Consider the following 15,173-nt stretch of genomic DNA (forward strand, 5'->3'; position numbering starts at 1 on the left):
CAGACCCAGCACCGTCCAGCTTCTAAACTACAGAAGCTCTTACTCTAACGCCGCCCGTGGCTCCCACGACTGATCCACCTAACCGGACTAAAGACCTATTCGCCTTCTTTTCTGATGCTCACAGTTTGTCGGGGATCCACTGAAGTATGGTTCTCTCCAGTCTGTAAATGTTTGGCAAAGAAACTGTCGGGAACAGGAGTCAGCTTCTCATAGCGTGGGTTCCGCTGGCGTTTGTTTCTGGCATCGCCAACCTCGGGAATGCTCAGCCACTCTTCTTCCGTGACTTCTGCCAACTTCCTCTGGAAACATTTGGCCCCCAAAAAACATTTATTCTCTGGCAAAATTTCATATGCACAAGAAAAACTATGCTCTCTCTGACCCCTAACCCCAAATCATTATGGTTTAGAAAGAATTTTGAGGCAGAAATTAGCTACTTCACTTAGAAAATTCTATTTGTTGGACCTGCTCTACTTCACTCAGACATAAATTGCTCTGTCAAAGCCCAGAGGACACAGGGAGGAGAACTTCAAGTATAAACACAATTAAAGTTACTAAGAAAGTAAGCTCATATGTCCCATGTTTTTCAGTGGAGGGAGAAGGGACTTTTTTGCACACATACACATAAAATTAAACACACTAAAGCAGGGACCTTCCTCTATCATCTGAATTTAATAAAGAGCAAAAAAGCAAACTTAGTCAAGTCTCATCAATTCTACCCAATTCTCTGCAAAGCAGGTTAGGTGCATGAGAAACTGCATGCTATCCGTCCACTTACTTTGAGATCTGAGAACTGCTGTTGGATTTTGGGGCGCTCCATACGGTATTTCTCAATTTCTTCTTTCTCCCTTTGCTCCCTAGGAAGTAAAACGTGTGCATGCATTAGAAATACTGGATACTCATTCTGAAACAAAGTCATTTTATTATATTTACTTAAATCACCAGAAGCATAATTCCACACACTTAGCAGCTAAATCAAAGGCGGCAGTGAATACATTCACAAATATATTGACTCAATTATTTACCAAATGAAAACAGGCAGAAACTCACTAAAATAAAAACAAGTTGTCTTACTCTGATATAAATACTTTATTTGAATATAGATGTATTTACAGATTTAAACTGCTACAAAATTCCAAAGGTAGGGCCATCCTGTGAAGACTCAGGAAAGCTGACCCACTGTCCCAGTTGCCCATCTGACTCTCCACCCTTCACTGCCTCCCTCCCTTCCAAGCACTCGGTGCACCTCTCAAGACAGCTCTCTGGTCCACGTGCCAGAACTAATGGGCTGTCTCGTCACCCATGCAACTGGTCTTCAGGGATGGAGAGCTACTGGGTTCTGGCGATCGAGGACCAGGTCTAGGCACCCGGAAGAAATCTGTGGGTTACTGTGACAAAGCATCAGCCAAGTTAAGCAAACTAGAGTTAACATGACCCACATAGCTAATACTTCCTTACACTGAGATTTACATTTTCTTCCATATGGTAAAAGGAAAACATAAGGAACGTGAATGTATTAGGACAAATGATGTGCTTGGAAAAGAGAAACACCAGGCCGGGAGCTGGAGAAAGTCAGTCCTCGTGGCCCCTGATGCGAAGCAACACGCACAGAAACACGTTTCACCTGATTCGGATGCAGCCTCAGGATCCAACTTCCACTCCACAGGAAATAGTGCGAGCGGAACAAGTTAAAGGACACCTGAGGAGGTAGGCAGCCGTTCCATAGCTTGGGCCCTTCTACAAAACAATTGATCTCTTCAAAAAGCCAATGTCACCAAGAGGTGAAAAAGGCAGGGGAGGGGGATAGACTTAGGAGACATGACACAAGGACTGATTCTGATTGTGTCCTGGTTTGAAAAAAAAAGTTCTCCAATATTGTGGAGACGGGCAGGAGACTATGGATGTGGACTGGCTATCAGGTGATCTCTGAGGTATAGCTTTGGGGGGTCCATGCTGCTGGTGCAATAAAGATGCTATGACAGTGCAGAGCATAAACTGGACCCTGATACGACCCAGCAAAGACCAACACCAGATGTGGGAAACAAACACGCAAGCTGTGACCCTGGGCTCAGACTCCATGAGGGCATCCATATTTGCTGCGGTGTTCTTTTTACGGTTTGTATCCTGAAAAGTATTCCTAACAAAATTTTTAAAGGCCAACCGTTTTTCTAAAACCACTTAATAAGGGACACCTGGGTGGTGTAGTTGGTTAAGTGTCTGCCTTCAACTCGTCTGCCTTCAGCTCAGGTCATGTGGGATCAAGTCTTGCATCAGGCTCCTTGCTCAGCAGGGAGTCTGTTTCTCCCCTGTCTGCCACCCCCCTTGCTTGTGCTGTGTCTCTCTCTGACAAATAAATAAATTATTTAAAAAATAATAATAAAAAACACTTAATAAGACGACTTTCTACATGTATCCATCACTGTTTTTTTAATGAGTTCCAGAAAACTGAAATCAAACCTTCCTTAATGTGCAAAACCATGTATACTTAATTACTGTATGTATATAAATTCACCTACATCTATTTAATAACAAGCATTAAAAAAAAAAAACTCTGAACAACTGTATTTCACTCTTCTAAAATTAAAAACACTACATACATTATGGGAAGTCACAGAATTGCATGAATGAGCAATAGAAAGCAGGAAGTGAACCGAAATGTTAACGGTCACTTTCCAGACTTATGAATAAATGTTATCCTCTTACCTGTACTTTGTCTCACTGTCCTGATATTCTTTAACAATAATATATTCTTTCAGTAGTAAAAAATTACAAATTTATTTGTAACTTCATTTCATTTTTTTAAATTCATTTACAAATTATAAAAGGCTTACAAAGCAACATAATTTATTTATAGTTTAAAAGACTATGTGTTCACTTTGCTTAAATTTCCCCAGAAACAATGACAGGGAATTCAGAAAGTTACCATATCAAAAGGTACACTGAGGTAACATCAATAAACAAATCTGCTAGACCTCAGGGCGCTTGGGTGGCTCAGTCGGTTAAGTGTCTACCTTTGGCTCAGGTCATGATCTCTGGGTCCTGGGATCAAGTCCCATGTTGGGCTCCCTGCTTGGCTCCGAGTCTGCTTCTCCCTCTCCCTCTGCCCCACTCCCCCAACCCCCACTTGTGCACTCACTCTCTCGCTTGAATATATAAAATCCTAAAAAACAAATTTGCTAGACCAAAGTTCAGTGCAAGACACCCACCTGAGAGCCCACAGACAAAACACGAGAGGCTTGCTGAGTAGTCTTCTCTCGAACAGGCCCCAAGGACAGCGCACACGTGCTCCCTCCAGACTCATTATAGTCTGTCTCCACCAGCCCAGCCCAACTCCCCACGGCCGTGTCCCAACATGGATGTGTGGAACAAGATTCTCCAGACACAACCCCTGCCTATGAGGGTTTACGTGTTCATTTATCATCTTCACTTAACCTACAAATCACTTAATATACATTAATCAACACCACTGCACCCATTTCAAAGACAGTAATCCTGACTCCTGGTCAGAATAATCCCCCAGGGGCGCCTGGGTGGCTCAGTCGTTAAGTGTCTGCCTTTGGCTCAGGGCGTGATCCCAGTGTTCTGGGATTGAGCCCTGCATCAGGCTCCTCCACTGGGAACCTGCTTCTTCCTTTCCCACTCCCCTGCTTGTGTTTCCTCTCTCGCTGGCTATCTCTCTCTCTGTCAAATAAATAAATAAAATCTTAAAAAAAAAAAAAAAAATAATAATCCCCCAAATTTCACTGCTTTCTGGAAAGCCACAGAGATCTCAGGCTCTTCACTCCAGTCCCCAGACCTTAAGACTACTCTTCAACAGCCAGGTGTTTATGCAAGTGTGCCTGCCATAAACCAAGATCCAGGTGGCCTCAGAGCTCAGTAGACACAGGTACTACGCTTGCAACTTTTGTCCATATCTGAAATACGCAAACACAAAACTTTCTTTTAAAGTTGGATAAACAGGGGCCCCTGGGTGGCTCAGCTGGTTAGGTATCTGCCTTCGGCTCAGGTCATGATCCTGGAGTCCCAGATCAAGTCCTGCGTCGGGCTCCCAGCTCAGCAGGGAGTCTGCTTCTCCCTCTAACCCTCTCTCACTCACTCTCTCTCTCTCAAATAAATAAATAAAATCTTTAAAAAATAAAAATAAAAGAAAGTAAAGTTGGATAAATACAGGGCCCCTGGCTGGTTCGTTAGGGGAGTGTGCGACTCCTGATCTCGGGTTGTGGGTTCCAGCCCCACGGGTGTAGAGGTTACTTAAAAATAAAATCTTTATAGAGCGCCTGGGTGGCTCAGTCTGTTGGGCATCAGCCTTCAGCTCAGGTCACGGTCCCAGGGTCCTGGGATCGAGCCTGGCATCAGGCTCCTTGCTCAGTGGGAATCGGCTTCTACTCCTCCCTCTGCCCTTCCCCCTGCTTGTGCTCTCTCGCTGGCTCACCTGCTCTCTCAAGTGGATAAATAAAATCTTTTAAAAACATTTAAAAAAGAATCTTTATAAATAAATAAAATAGACAGGGGCGCCTGGATGGCTCAGTCGGTTAAGCCTCCAACTCTTGATCTTAGCTCAGGTCTTGATCTCAGGGTTGTGAGTTTGAGCCAGCCCCATACTGGGCTCCATGCTGGGTGTGGGGTCCACTTAAAAAAATAGAACAAAACAGGGGCGCCTGGATGGCTCAGTCGGTTAAGTGTCTGCCTTTGGCTCAGGTCATGATCTCAGGGTCCTGTGATCAATGGAGCCCCACGCTGGGCTCCCTGTTCAGCGGGAGTCGGCTTCTCCCTCTCCCTCGGCCGCTCCCCAAAACTGCTTGTGCTCGGTCTCTGTCTCATGTTACCTGTCTCTCACTCTCAAATAATAAAATCTTTTTTTAAAAAAATAATCAATAAATTAATAGATAAATAAGTAAACGTGGGTAATTACAGTGTGAAGGGCAATCATTTATCTTACCTTCTTTCTTTCCTTCTCTCATCCATCCTTTTATCCAGAGCTGCATAAATAGCATCGGCTTCCTCATCATCTTTCTCATAGGGCCCACTTGAGAAGAGGCTCCCAGCATAGCCATTAAACTAAGCGCAAAACAACAGAGTCAGCTCTTCCTCCAACAGAATCCCCTCAAGCAGAAACAGAGAACACTTCTAGTTATAAAATGCTTGCTGAACCATTTTTTTCAATCAGACAACCCCAGGATGAGGGAAAACAAAATAACTCACCAGTACTCTTCAGATGTGTCATGGGGGTGGGGTGGGGTGAGGGGTGCCCGGGTGGCTCAGCTGGTTGAGCGTCTGACGCCTGATTTTGGCTTAGGTCATGATTTCAGGGTCATGAGATGGAGCCCCACATCAGGCTCCGGGACCAGCAGGGAGTCTGCTTAAGAATCTCTTTCCCGCTCCCTCTGCCCCTCCCCCACCATGTGTGTGTAAGCACGCACACACGCTCACGTGCGCTCTCGCTCTCTCTCTCTCTAAAAAATAAAAATAAATCTTAAAAAAAAAAAAAAAGGTGTCATGGACATGAAAGATGGAGAAGCTACCCCAATGGGAAGACACTAAGAGACACAACTGCGTTTGCAACGCAGGGTCCTTGATCAGAAATAGGACACCACTGGAAAACTGGTGGAATTCAAGTAAGACCTACAGAGCAGTTAATCGTGCTGTGTCCGTAACTGCACTAAAGTCACGTAATACGGGGAGAAGCATATGCAGGGTAAGCAGGAACTGTCCATACTACTCTTACAAGTTCCCTAAGTTTAAAATCATTCCAGAATTGAAATTTTAAAACTCTTTTCCTCTGAGCAAAAAATTCTATCTGGAGGAACACATCTGAAGAAAACTTCAATTGACAAAAACTAATTAAGTAAGAGAGCACGCATTAAGACAAAATAAATCAAGTATCATCACCAATTCCACCAAGAATTTTCATCATTAAGAACCAGCCGAGACAAAATCCCAATGCAAGCACATCTCTCCTGAAGAGACAACAAAATGCACACTTCTTTCTATGATTCCCTGTCCCCCTCTCCCACTCTGCTAAGGACACCCTGTGAGCAGGCTGAAATATTAGACGTGCCGGCCTTCTTGAGCGCACTGGGTTAAGAAGCTGGTCAGCCCTCCTGGAGACTGGCTGGGGGTGCACCATAGGTCACCTCATCATAGTTGGTGTCATTCAGATCCTCATCGTCATCATCTGCAGCCTGGCTTTTCTTCATCTGGTCCCCGACGGTCCTCTTGCCTGGGGGCGCATGGCGGTCATCCACAGGGTCATTTGCATCGCGGGCAGGCCCAATGTCTGACCGGGTGGTAAAACCAGTGGCACTGCAGGAGACCCCAAGACACCCATTTACCTGGGTGACCTTGTTCCTTTGTTCTTCCCTCCACAGTCCTCACTTAACACCTCTTTTTCTAACATCTCTGAGAAACCGCCGAAGATCCAGGGAGCGATGAAGAGGCACGCTGCGCTGTCAACCATTACAAGCCTGTTCTCTTCAGGTGCGAAGCCTTCTGACATACTCTGAGGTTACCACCCCACGCTCTCCTTGAGAGATTCACCAGAGGATCAGACCTCCCTCCTCCCAACTTCCAGCCTCCCATTTCTAACAACCAGCTGATCATCTCCCCCAGCGCACATCCAACCAGGCCCTCAAACCCAACTCGACCCAATCAGAATTCCTTTTCTGTGCTCATCCTGCAGCAGCCCTGGGTAGCCTCAGCTGATGACTGCAGGGCCATCCCAAGTACCACGGCAAGCACTAAGGCATCAGGTCTGCCTCCCTCGCCCTCCTTCTCCACCCTACCAGCCATCAAGTTCTGAGTCCACCTCTGAAATCCATCCTCCCCAAACCTTGACTACCATCACAGCTGGGAACCAAGTTAGCCACCCTGCCTCTAGTCTAGTCTTCCTGTTGCTTCAGCACAGCTCTGACCACAGCACTCTGTCTCTCCTACAGCTCTGGCCCCTCTGACCCCACTCACTGCACACTCTATTCACACAGACTCCTTGAGAGTCCCTCATCTTTCTCCACACCAGGCCTTTTTTCTTAACTACCCAACACACGAAATGTCAGCTTCTCCTTTAAGGGTACACTTCTACATCCCTAAGTGCAGCTCTTCTACTAAATGGGGCTCAAATGCTACCATTCCATAAAGCATTCCCTGATCGCTGCCGCCCCAAACTTCTAAATCTGTTTCTTTTTATGTACTTAATAATGCAAATCTCTCACGTCTCCTAGTAAACTGCAGGTCCTCGGAAGACGGTGTCCATAAGTAAGACTGCGTGTTCCCCACAGATGCTAACACCACACCCCCACAAGGAAACCCAATACCTGTCCTGAACGAATGACCAGACAGAATGACAGATGATTGCTCATTTATTCAACAACTTATGGTAGTCATCTATGCGCCAGGCACGGGAGACCGGGTCCCAAGCCTCACACGAGCCAACACGCAGTGCATGACGACCAACAGCACAGGGAAAGATCGCTCACGCTTCAAACGCGGGTGGGGGGGTCTGCCCGGCCTGGGGAGAGTAGCCACGGAGTTCGCAACTGAGCTCGAGGAGTCACTCACTCCGCATCTCAGAGACCAAACACGGGCTCAAGCCCGAGTCTCACATCTTCTCGGGAGCAAGCAGCACTGGTACTCCGCTCGGTCCTAAGCCCAGAGCACTCCTCCTACGAGCAGTAAGCCAAGGCCAGCACTATCTTCCAGACAGTGCGGCCCCCGACCCTAACCTGTCCTCCTCGTCTTCCCCGTCGCCGGCCGCAAGCTGCCCGTAACCGACGGCGTAGCCGGGACAAGTGCGGGTAGCGAGCACTGTGTGGCCCGGGCCCGCCCCCCGCCCCCCGCCCCTGCCCCAAGCGCGCGCGGCCCGCTCCCGCCGCCCCCCCCCCCCCCCCGCTCGAGCGCGGCTCGCCCCAGGCCTCACCCCCGGCCCAGCCCCGGCACGTAGCCGAGCGGCGCGGGCATGCCCAAGAACGGCTTCTTCTTCTTGTTCATGGCGCCGGTGATGACGAGGGGCCGAGAGGGGACGGGACGCAAGCCGCGGTCGGAGGCAAAAAAACACCACCGACGACCCCAGCTTCTCAGCAGGAAGAGCGGGCGGGACCTGCGTCACCCGCGCCCCGGAAGCAGAGCTCGCGGACCGCACGAAGCCCCGCCCACTCTGCCTACCCTGGGCGGAAGTTCCTGAAAAGCGACTTCCGGCTGCGGCTGTGGCGAGGGCGAGTGGGAGGCGCATGCGCGGGGGCGCCTGAGCGTGGCGAGGTGTGCGGGCGGCCCTGCTGGGGACCCGCAGGAGCGACATCATCCTGCAGAAACCCTGCAGGACCTCAGAGCCGAGCCTGGGGCATCTTTACCTACTGCATGCTTCCGACGCATTTCCGAGGAGACCCGCCTGTACGAAGGGACCCATGGGCCCCTCCCTGTCTGAGTCAGCCCAACCGCCAAGGACGCCGCGGCATCAGGCCTAGCCATTCACGTCGCCCTTCGCCCCGGGGCCGAGCGTCACACGTCTGAGCGGAGCCGCACAGCTGTCTGCTGCGGACAGCCGGTGTGCAGGCTCCAGCTCTCAGCGCTCGGATTCCTGAGCGGCGTGCAGTCCAAGCACGGGCCACCCGTACAGGCCCCGCCGCCCCCACCAAACCCCGACCTTGGCAGGGAGGGTGGAGGCGCAGCCCCCAGAAAGCTAAGTGTCGAAGATAAGTAAATGTAGGAGATACGCCGGGAACAGCTCGGTGCGTGGGCATGCGTGGCCACGGCACGTGGGTGAATTCCGTGCATTCACTGCTTGAGTGTGTCGTGGGCTTGGATACTAGCGAGATGACCTGTGCTCATGTATTAGGTGGACACACATGACTACTCTGCGTACACTTCTGTATCTCTGTGTGTACCTTTGCTCCTTCTACTGTGGGACAGCCTCTGGCCCCCACATACGACTGGGGAGAGCATTCAGACTCTTGGCAGAGCAGGCAAAACCCAGTTGGTAGCAAGTCTGGCCTCCTGAACCGGGCAACCCCAGCCCACCCTAGCCCTTTTCAGTGCGGGCCTGGAACGAACACATCCCTCTTGCCCGCGGCAGCCTCCTTGGAGCTTCTCTCTCGTCCCCATTCCCAGCAAACCGCTTTCAGAGCCACATCCTGGGCACTGAGTCAGGTTCCCCCTACGGAGGGAAGGGGAGAGACTCTGCCTGGCTGTCTTCCTGGAGTTCACATTGTGGTGGGAGTTAGGAGAGGGTCTAGGGAAGCAAGGGCCCATTTGAGGGAGAGACCTCTGCAGAGGTCTGGAGAACGCGTGAATAAAGGAGTGAGTCAGTAAATTGAGGCAGGAGAATGGAAGGAAGTGGTTGAGAGGGGTGGGTCTGGCGCTTGACCCTGCGTCCCAGTGGACAGACGATTCCAGGAGCAGGTAGGATGCTCCCCTCCTGCCCCCTCCCTCACCGCGGGGAAGATCGCTTCCTTATTTCCCTGCCTCAGAGCCCCCTTCAGACGTCTGGATCCCTTAAAGGTCCACAGAGTCGCTCGTCCTTGAAGCCATGCCCAGGTGTGCGAGATGGCCCCTTACCCCGGCAGACACCCTTTGCATACGCAGACCTGCGCGCCGCCGACACACCTCGGAGCTCCCGGAGCGCGCCCGGCACTCAGGGCTCACAGGCAGGTGCCTCGCCGCGCAGACGCGCCGGGCGCGGAGACCGGCTCGGGCACGGGGCTGGCTGGGGCGGGGCAGCGGCGCGCGTTCCCCGCCGGCCACACGGGCCGCCTTGCGCCCGGCGAGGGGCGTGTGCACGGGCCCGGGATCCTTGGGCCCCATGTTCACGGAGCTAAGGACCAAGCTGAGCCCCCCGCGAGGCCGCGCCGGGGCTGTGCGTGCCGGCTTCGGGGAGCATCAGGATGTGGACGGTGAGCTGGGCTGGACCAGGGCGCCGAGATATCGCGGGCTGGGGGCTCGGGGACCGAGAGGAACGGGGGCGGGATCTGGCAGACTCCAAGCAGCGGCTTGGCGCGGAGTGGGGGGCGCGTCCTGGAGGAACGGGGTCCCTGGTGTCTTTGTCCTGAGCTGGGGGGTGGCCTCAGGCCTTGGGGATAACCGCACCCTTGGCTTGGAGGAGGTTACCAGCCGGGGCTCCTGTCCTTAGGCTGGCACCGTCCCGCGGTCACCTTTTCCTTTGCGCGCCCTTCCTTCCCTCGCTCTTGCAGTGGGCCGAGAGAGAGCCGAGGCCAGAGCCGGGCTTGGGCGCCCCCGCCCCATTTTATGCTGGAATTCTAACGTTGGGGCTAAGAGGGAGGGACGGAACGACGGGCGGACAGACGGAAAGACGGAGATCCTTCCCCAAGCACCGGCAGGAAATGGGCGGGGCCCTGTTGGACCTGGACAGGTGCAGCGCTCGCGGTGCAGCTTCAAGCTCCTGCCTTGGCCCGGCCCGGCTCCACGAGGCCCTGCGATGTGAGGCCAAGTGGCTGTGCCCTGAAAGATGCCAGCTTAGAATAAGTCTTTCCCACAATATCAGAAGCCGCATTGGGGCAGCGACCACACCAGCCGCACCCTCTGTTGACCCTGGACCGCAAATTTAGAGTCACCTGGGGTCATTCAATTGCGGGAACTTGCAAGAATGAAGAGGGGGTGCTAAATCCGAGGAAACTTAAGGGATAGAAGGAGGGGGGAGTAATGGGTTTTTTCCCATTACTGAGACTTCCTGGGCACATCGCCAAACCCTACCCTCAGTTGGGGGCTTGGGGTGTGTTCATGGGAGGGAGGGTCTCTCATTCTACTGCTGAGAGTCAGTGAGGCAAGGGCCCTGGCCAAGAACCCGTTTCTGCCTGCTGACTTGGGACCTAGATGCTGTAAAATGAGGGCAAGCCTGGGCCCAGCTTCCTCCCTCTCCCCAGGGCTCTACTGACTTGTGGACACCACACAGAGCCTTTCTCCATCCACCCATCCATCCACAATGTTTCTGGGCACCTCCTGTGTGCCAAGACCTGTGCAAGGGCTAGGAGATGACCATTGAGGTGGCTGCCCTCCTGTGACCCATGTGAGCAACAAAGGCAGAAATGACAGTGAAACTACAACTTGAGGAGTGTAATGAAGTGTGTGTGGGAAGAGAGGGCACAAGGTGTCACTGTGGCTCCCTGAGCATATGGCTGGGCCCTGCACACCTGCACTCAGCAGCCCATGCCCGCTGGACACCCATCACACACAGGAGCTGTCCTGGGCCAAGGGCCCTATGGCAGGTGAAAGGGCAGGAATCCTGGTTGTCGGCTTGCCCAGAGTTCATTCAGGCTCCTTGTTGGTGGGTTGGCAGGTGAGCACAGCAGGGCAGGAGCCAAGTCTCAAATGCTGGTATGGCTGCAGAGACTGGGTGCCTTCAATGGTGATGGGCAGGCACCATACTCAGAGGCTCGCCATCACACAGGGTCTCCCAGGACATAGGGGTGTGATCTAGTTCCCTGGTCTGGGTTCCCTGAACCCTGGTCTGGTTCAGCATGCGTCAGCCGAAAGCAAGGGTGACATCAGGCCTGTATCAGGATCGCCCCTCACCAGGCTGTAAGTCTTATGTTCCCTGGTGTGCACATTGTCTCTCTAATCTAAGCAGAATCCATCCTGCTCCCCAGAGTATGGACGGTGCAGTCAGAAGAGGAAAGATGTTCCCAATTCATCTTTGGACTGGGTTGGGGTACTCAAGACAGCTCTTGCATGCTTCCTTTCTACCTTTGGGGGTTTGGGACCCTCTCATTGGGAAGGTGGCTCTCCTTTGTTGGAAGGAAAATGGGCTGAGAGGGAGCTCATTTGCAGAGAGATGACCCTCTGGTCCTGCCCCTGACCACTCTGACCGGGCACATGCTCTGCAGCCACTGCACACTTCAGCTTCTGTCGAACCCTCCTGGAGCACACAGTGTCTGCTGAGAGCATCCCCTGCCACCTGCCTCGGACACCAGGCACCAGCCTCACGTGGCACGACTCCCGTAGCCAGAGGGCCGCTGGCGGCCGACCAGTCAAGCTCCTGCAGCAGCCTGGCACAGAGGCCCCCCAGGTAACCATCCACCATACCCACCTCAGCCCCTGCCCTTCCCACCACCTTACCCCAGCTGCTACCCATCTCCTCCACAGGGCCGGCTGTACTCGGACCACTATGGCCTGTACCACACAAGCCCCTCCCTGGGCGGCCTGACAAGGCCTGTGGTCCTGTGGAGTCAGCAGGACGTGTGCAAGTGGCTCAAGAAGTACTGTCCCCACAACTACCTCGTCTATGTGGAGGCCTTCTCCCAGCACGCCATCACAGGTGCCCTTGGGGGCCGGGCTGGGGAGGGGGGGGGGGCGTAAGGACCCCCCTCCCCCACCCTGCCCGTGTCCCCTCTCTGTTTCCTCCTAGGCCAGCCTCTCCTTCCAGGGCTGTCTCGTCGGTCTTCCCAGTGTGCTTCCCTGTTCTCCTGGCTTTTCTCTGCCCGGACTCTGCCCGGGCTCAGTCCGCCCTTGCCTTTCCGCTGCCTCTCACCCTCTTTCCCTGTCTCTCTGAATCTCTTTCTGTGTCTCCGCCCCTTTTTCCGTCCTTGAGTCTCTCTGTGTCCCCCTCCCCTTTCTCTCTGCCTCGGCTCTGGATGCCCCTTGGATGTTGACCTTGGCTCGACCCCTCTCCCCCTTGCTCTCAGGCCGGGCGCTGCTGCGGCTGAACGGGGAGAAACTGCAGCGGATGGGGCTGGCACAGGAGGCACAGCGGCAAGAGGTGCTGCAGCAGGTGCTACGCCTGCAGGTGCGCGAGGAGGGGCGGAGCCTGCAGCTGCTCAGCCAAGGTCAGTGGGGGGAGCCAGGAGTGCCAGAGAGGCATGGGGGTGGGGGAGAGGCTGGGCTGCAAGGCCCAAGTGTGGGGTGGGTGGGCCGACCTCAAGGGGGGCAGCCGTAGGACAACAGGAAGGGCTGTCCTGTGCCCGGGGTAGAATGGAAGATGCCAGAGATCTCTGCCGCTCCTAACCCCCATCCACCCCGTAGCCTCCTTCGGAAACACGTCCTAGCTGCTGCCTGAGGCTTGAACCCCAGACCCCAGCACTGTGACCAGAGCCTGTGGCAAGGATGATGCAGAGCTGGCACACAGCCCCTCTCGGACCCCGCCAGAGGTGCCAGGGGCTGAGCCCAGCCCAGTGGACAGGTGGGACCAGGATTGCCATCTCTGGTTGTGCGTTCTGGGCTGTGAGCAGGTGGGGGCTGCATGGGTGCGGCCCTTCCTCCCAGGACCTGAGCCCAAATCCACTCTGGTGCTGCTGGCAGCATGCGGGGCAGCTATCTGGAGCCAGAGCAGGGTCTGGTTAACCCCTAGACTCCCAGGGAGTCTGTTTATTATTTATATTCCCTTCACCCACACTGATGTCCGTGCCCCTATTGCCTGCTGAGTCACACTTCCTCTGGGCATCCTGCCCTCCCCCAGGGCAAGAAGTCTATCTGTCTGCCCATTTGTCCAGCTCTACACCCTCACCCAGCACCTAGAGGATTGCCGGCACAGGTGGGATAAACCCTGGAGGCTCCCTTTGGCGAGTGCCACCCCCCGCCCCACCCAGATAGTCAGCAGCAGCAGCAGCCCCACCAAGAACTCTCCCTCGTGATTTCGGAGACCCTCACCACACCCCCATCTATTCCCAGGAACTGAAGTAAGAGAGGTCTGGGGACTGCTCAGGCACCCAAGACCTAACACAGCACCATGAGGACCCCATTGCCAGGATTCGGCTCAGCCATGTCCTGGCTTTGGGTTTGGGAGTGCAGCCCTGCTCTTCCCCCGTCTGTGGAGGCTGCCTTTGAGGCACGGTGTACTCTCACTGCCCCTTTCCCGGGAAAATCCGAGTTCACTGAAGAGACTGTCTTGAGGGCTCCGTTCCCTACACTCACCCACCAGAGGCCCAGGTGGCACCTGAGCAACCACTCCGTGGGCCAGGGGGCCCAAGGTCTGGGACTGGTGCTGCCCAGCAGAGGGACAGTGAGGGTAGTCCTGGCTGCCCCCACCCTCTCGCTCCTCTGCCCTCCCACTCCCCTAGGGAACTCCAAAAACCTCAGGGACAGGTGAGGACAGACGCCAGCCTCGTCTCCGTGCCCTGAGCTGGCCTTCAGGTGGGAGGTTGGTTACTGCAGGTCCTGAGTGGAATTTGGACAACTGGCCTGGTGACCCCCATCCTGTAGGCCCATACAGGAAGCCCCCATGTCCTGTCTGGCCACCCTGATTGTCCCAGCCCACCTTGTGCCATCACAATGTTGTCTTTTGCAGAGGGTCCTTCCTATCACTGCCCCCGCCTTCTCCCTCCTTTGTCTTGCCCCCCATGCCCCCATGCTCTTGTCTTGTCTTCTTTGTTTTGTGCTTTTTTTATTCTGACAAAAAGACCAGAAATAAACCTGGTTCTGAAATGCCCCATGTGTGTGTTTGGCTCCAGCCAACTGGGTGTTTGAGAAGAGCCCTGGGTGTTGGGGCCCTGGCTTTGGGAGGAGGGGATCCCCAGTGCCCAGTTCAGGTGCCTCCACAGGGCCACTAGGGGGCAGTGGTGTCGCATCTTGACACGGCACCTGTTTACCCCAGAACCAGGTGGGGACAAGAGGCAGAGGCTGGAATCCTGGGCTCAGCCCTGTGGACTGCACCCAGACGCACGGACACAGGTGCGTTACTTTCCTGGGGCTGCCATAACACATGACCACAACTGGGAAGCTCAACACAACAGAAACGGGTTTTGTTCCAGTAATGCAGGCCACCAATCTGTAACCCAGCAGGGTCACACTGCCTCCTGGAGCACAGGGTAGAACCCTTTCTCACCTCTCCCAGCTTCTTGTGGCTGCCCAGGGCTTCCTGGGCTCGTGCTGTGTCACTCTATCCCAGCCTGGGTGCTCATATCACCTTCTGTCTATGTCAAATCTTCCTCCTACAAGGAAACGTCACCGGATTTAAGGCCCACCTGGACAATCCAGGATAATCTTCTCATCTCAAGACCCTTCATTTAAGCAGACCTGCAAAGACCATTTTTTCCAAATAAGGTCCCATTCATGGGTTCCAGGGATTTGACATGGCAATCTTTGAGGGCCCCCCGTTAAGCGCCCTGCACAGGGTAATGCTCTGACATAAACACACAGGTCACGACAACCCGGACACAGGTACCCACACAGCAACCAGACACATGGTAATCCAGGGGCATCAACTGACCACTGGAGTCAGGACACACAGACACACAAGG

General features: G+C 53.8%; 2 protein-coding genes across 6 annotated transcripts in view; one reads left to right on the plus strand and one right to left on the minus strand.

Moving 5' to 3' along the window:
• PRPF6 (pre-mRNA processing factor 6) overlaps positions 1 to 8,121 on the minus strand; it is a 45,783-nt gene extending 37,662 nt beyond the window's left edge. The window contains exons 1-5 of one of the 2 annotated variants that reach the window (XM_048222254.2): positions 7,910 to 8,121; positions 6,132 to 6,300; positions 4,937 to 5,055; positions 776 to 854; positions 123 to 299 (exon numbers count right to left, since the gene is read on the minus strand). In XM_048222254.2, coding sequence (XP_048078211.1) covers positions 123 to 299; positions 776 to 854; positions 4,937 to 5,055; positions 6,132 to 6,300; positions 7,910 to 7,980 — 615 coding nt within the window. In that variant the 5' untranslated portion in view covers positions 7,981 to 8,121. The remainder of the gene's footprint in view (positions 1 to 122; positions 300 to 775; positions 855 to 4,936; positions 5,056 to 6,131; positions 6,301 to 7,909) is intronic. The other variant, XM_057312407.1, reaches the window with a different exon arrangement.
• An 85-nt stretch (positions 8,122 to 8,206) lies between these two features.
• Positions 8,207 to 14,362, plus strand: SAMD10 (sterile alpha motif domain containing 10). 4 transcript variants are annotated; one of them, XR_008959308.1, is made up of 6 exons: positions 8,207 to 9,636; positions 11,826 to 12,007; positions 12,085 to 12,256; positions 12,624 to 12,764; positions 12,961 to 13,117; positions 13,606 to 14,362. XR_008959308.1 is itself a non-coding variant. In XM_057312408.1 (5 exons), exons 1-5 carry the CDS (start codon positions 9,393 to 9,395, stop codon positions 12,981 to 12,983), a joined length of 762 nt encoding a protein of 253 aa, XP_057168391.1. In that variant the 5' UTR covers positions 8,207 to 9,392; the 3' UTR covers positions 12,984 to 14,362. The 4 variants fall into 4 exon arrangements, 3 of the variants coding, with proteins under 3 accessions (XP_057168391.1, XP_057168392.1, XP_026359739.4); XM_057312408.1 differs by having other exon boundaries at positions 12,961 to 14,362; XM_057312409.1 differs by having other exon boundaries at positions 9,434 to 9,632; positions 12,961 to 14,362.
• Positions 14,363 to 15,173: the final 811 nt, after the last annotated feature.

Source organism: Ursus arctos, unplaced genomic scaffold, assembly GCF_023065955.2.
Source record: "Ursus arctos isolate Adak ecotype North America unplaced genomic scaffold, UrsArc2.0 scaffold_16, whole genome shotgun sequence".
NCBI lineage: Eukaryota > Metazoa > Chordata > Mammalia > Carnivora > Ursidae > Ursus > Ursus arctos.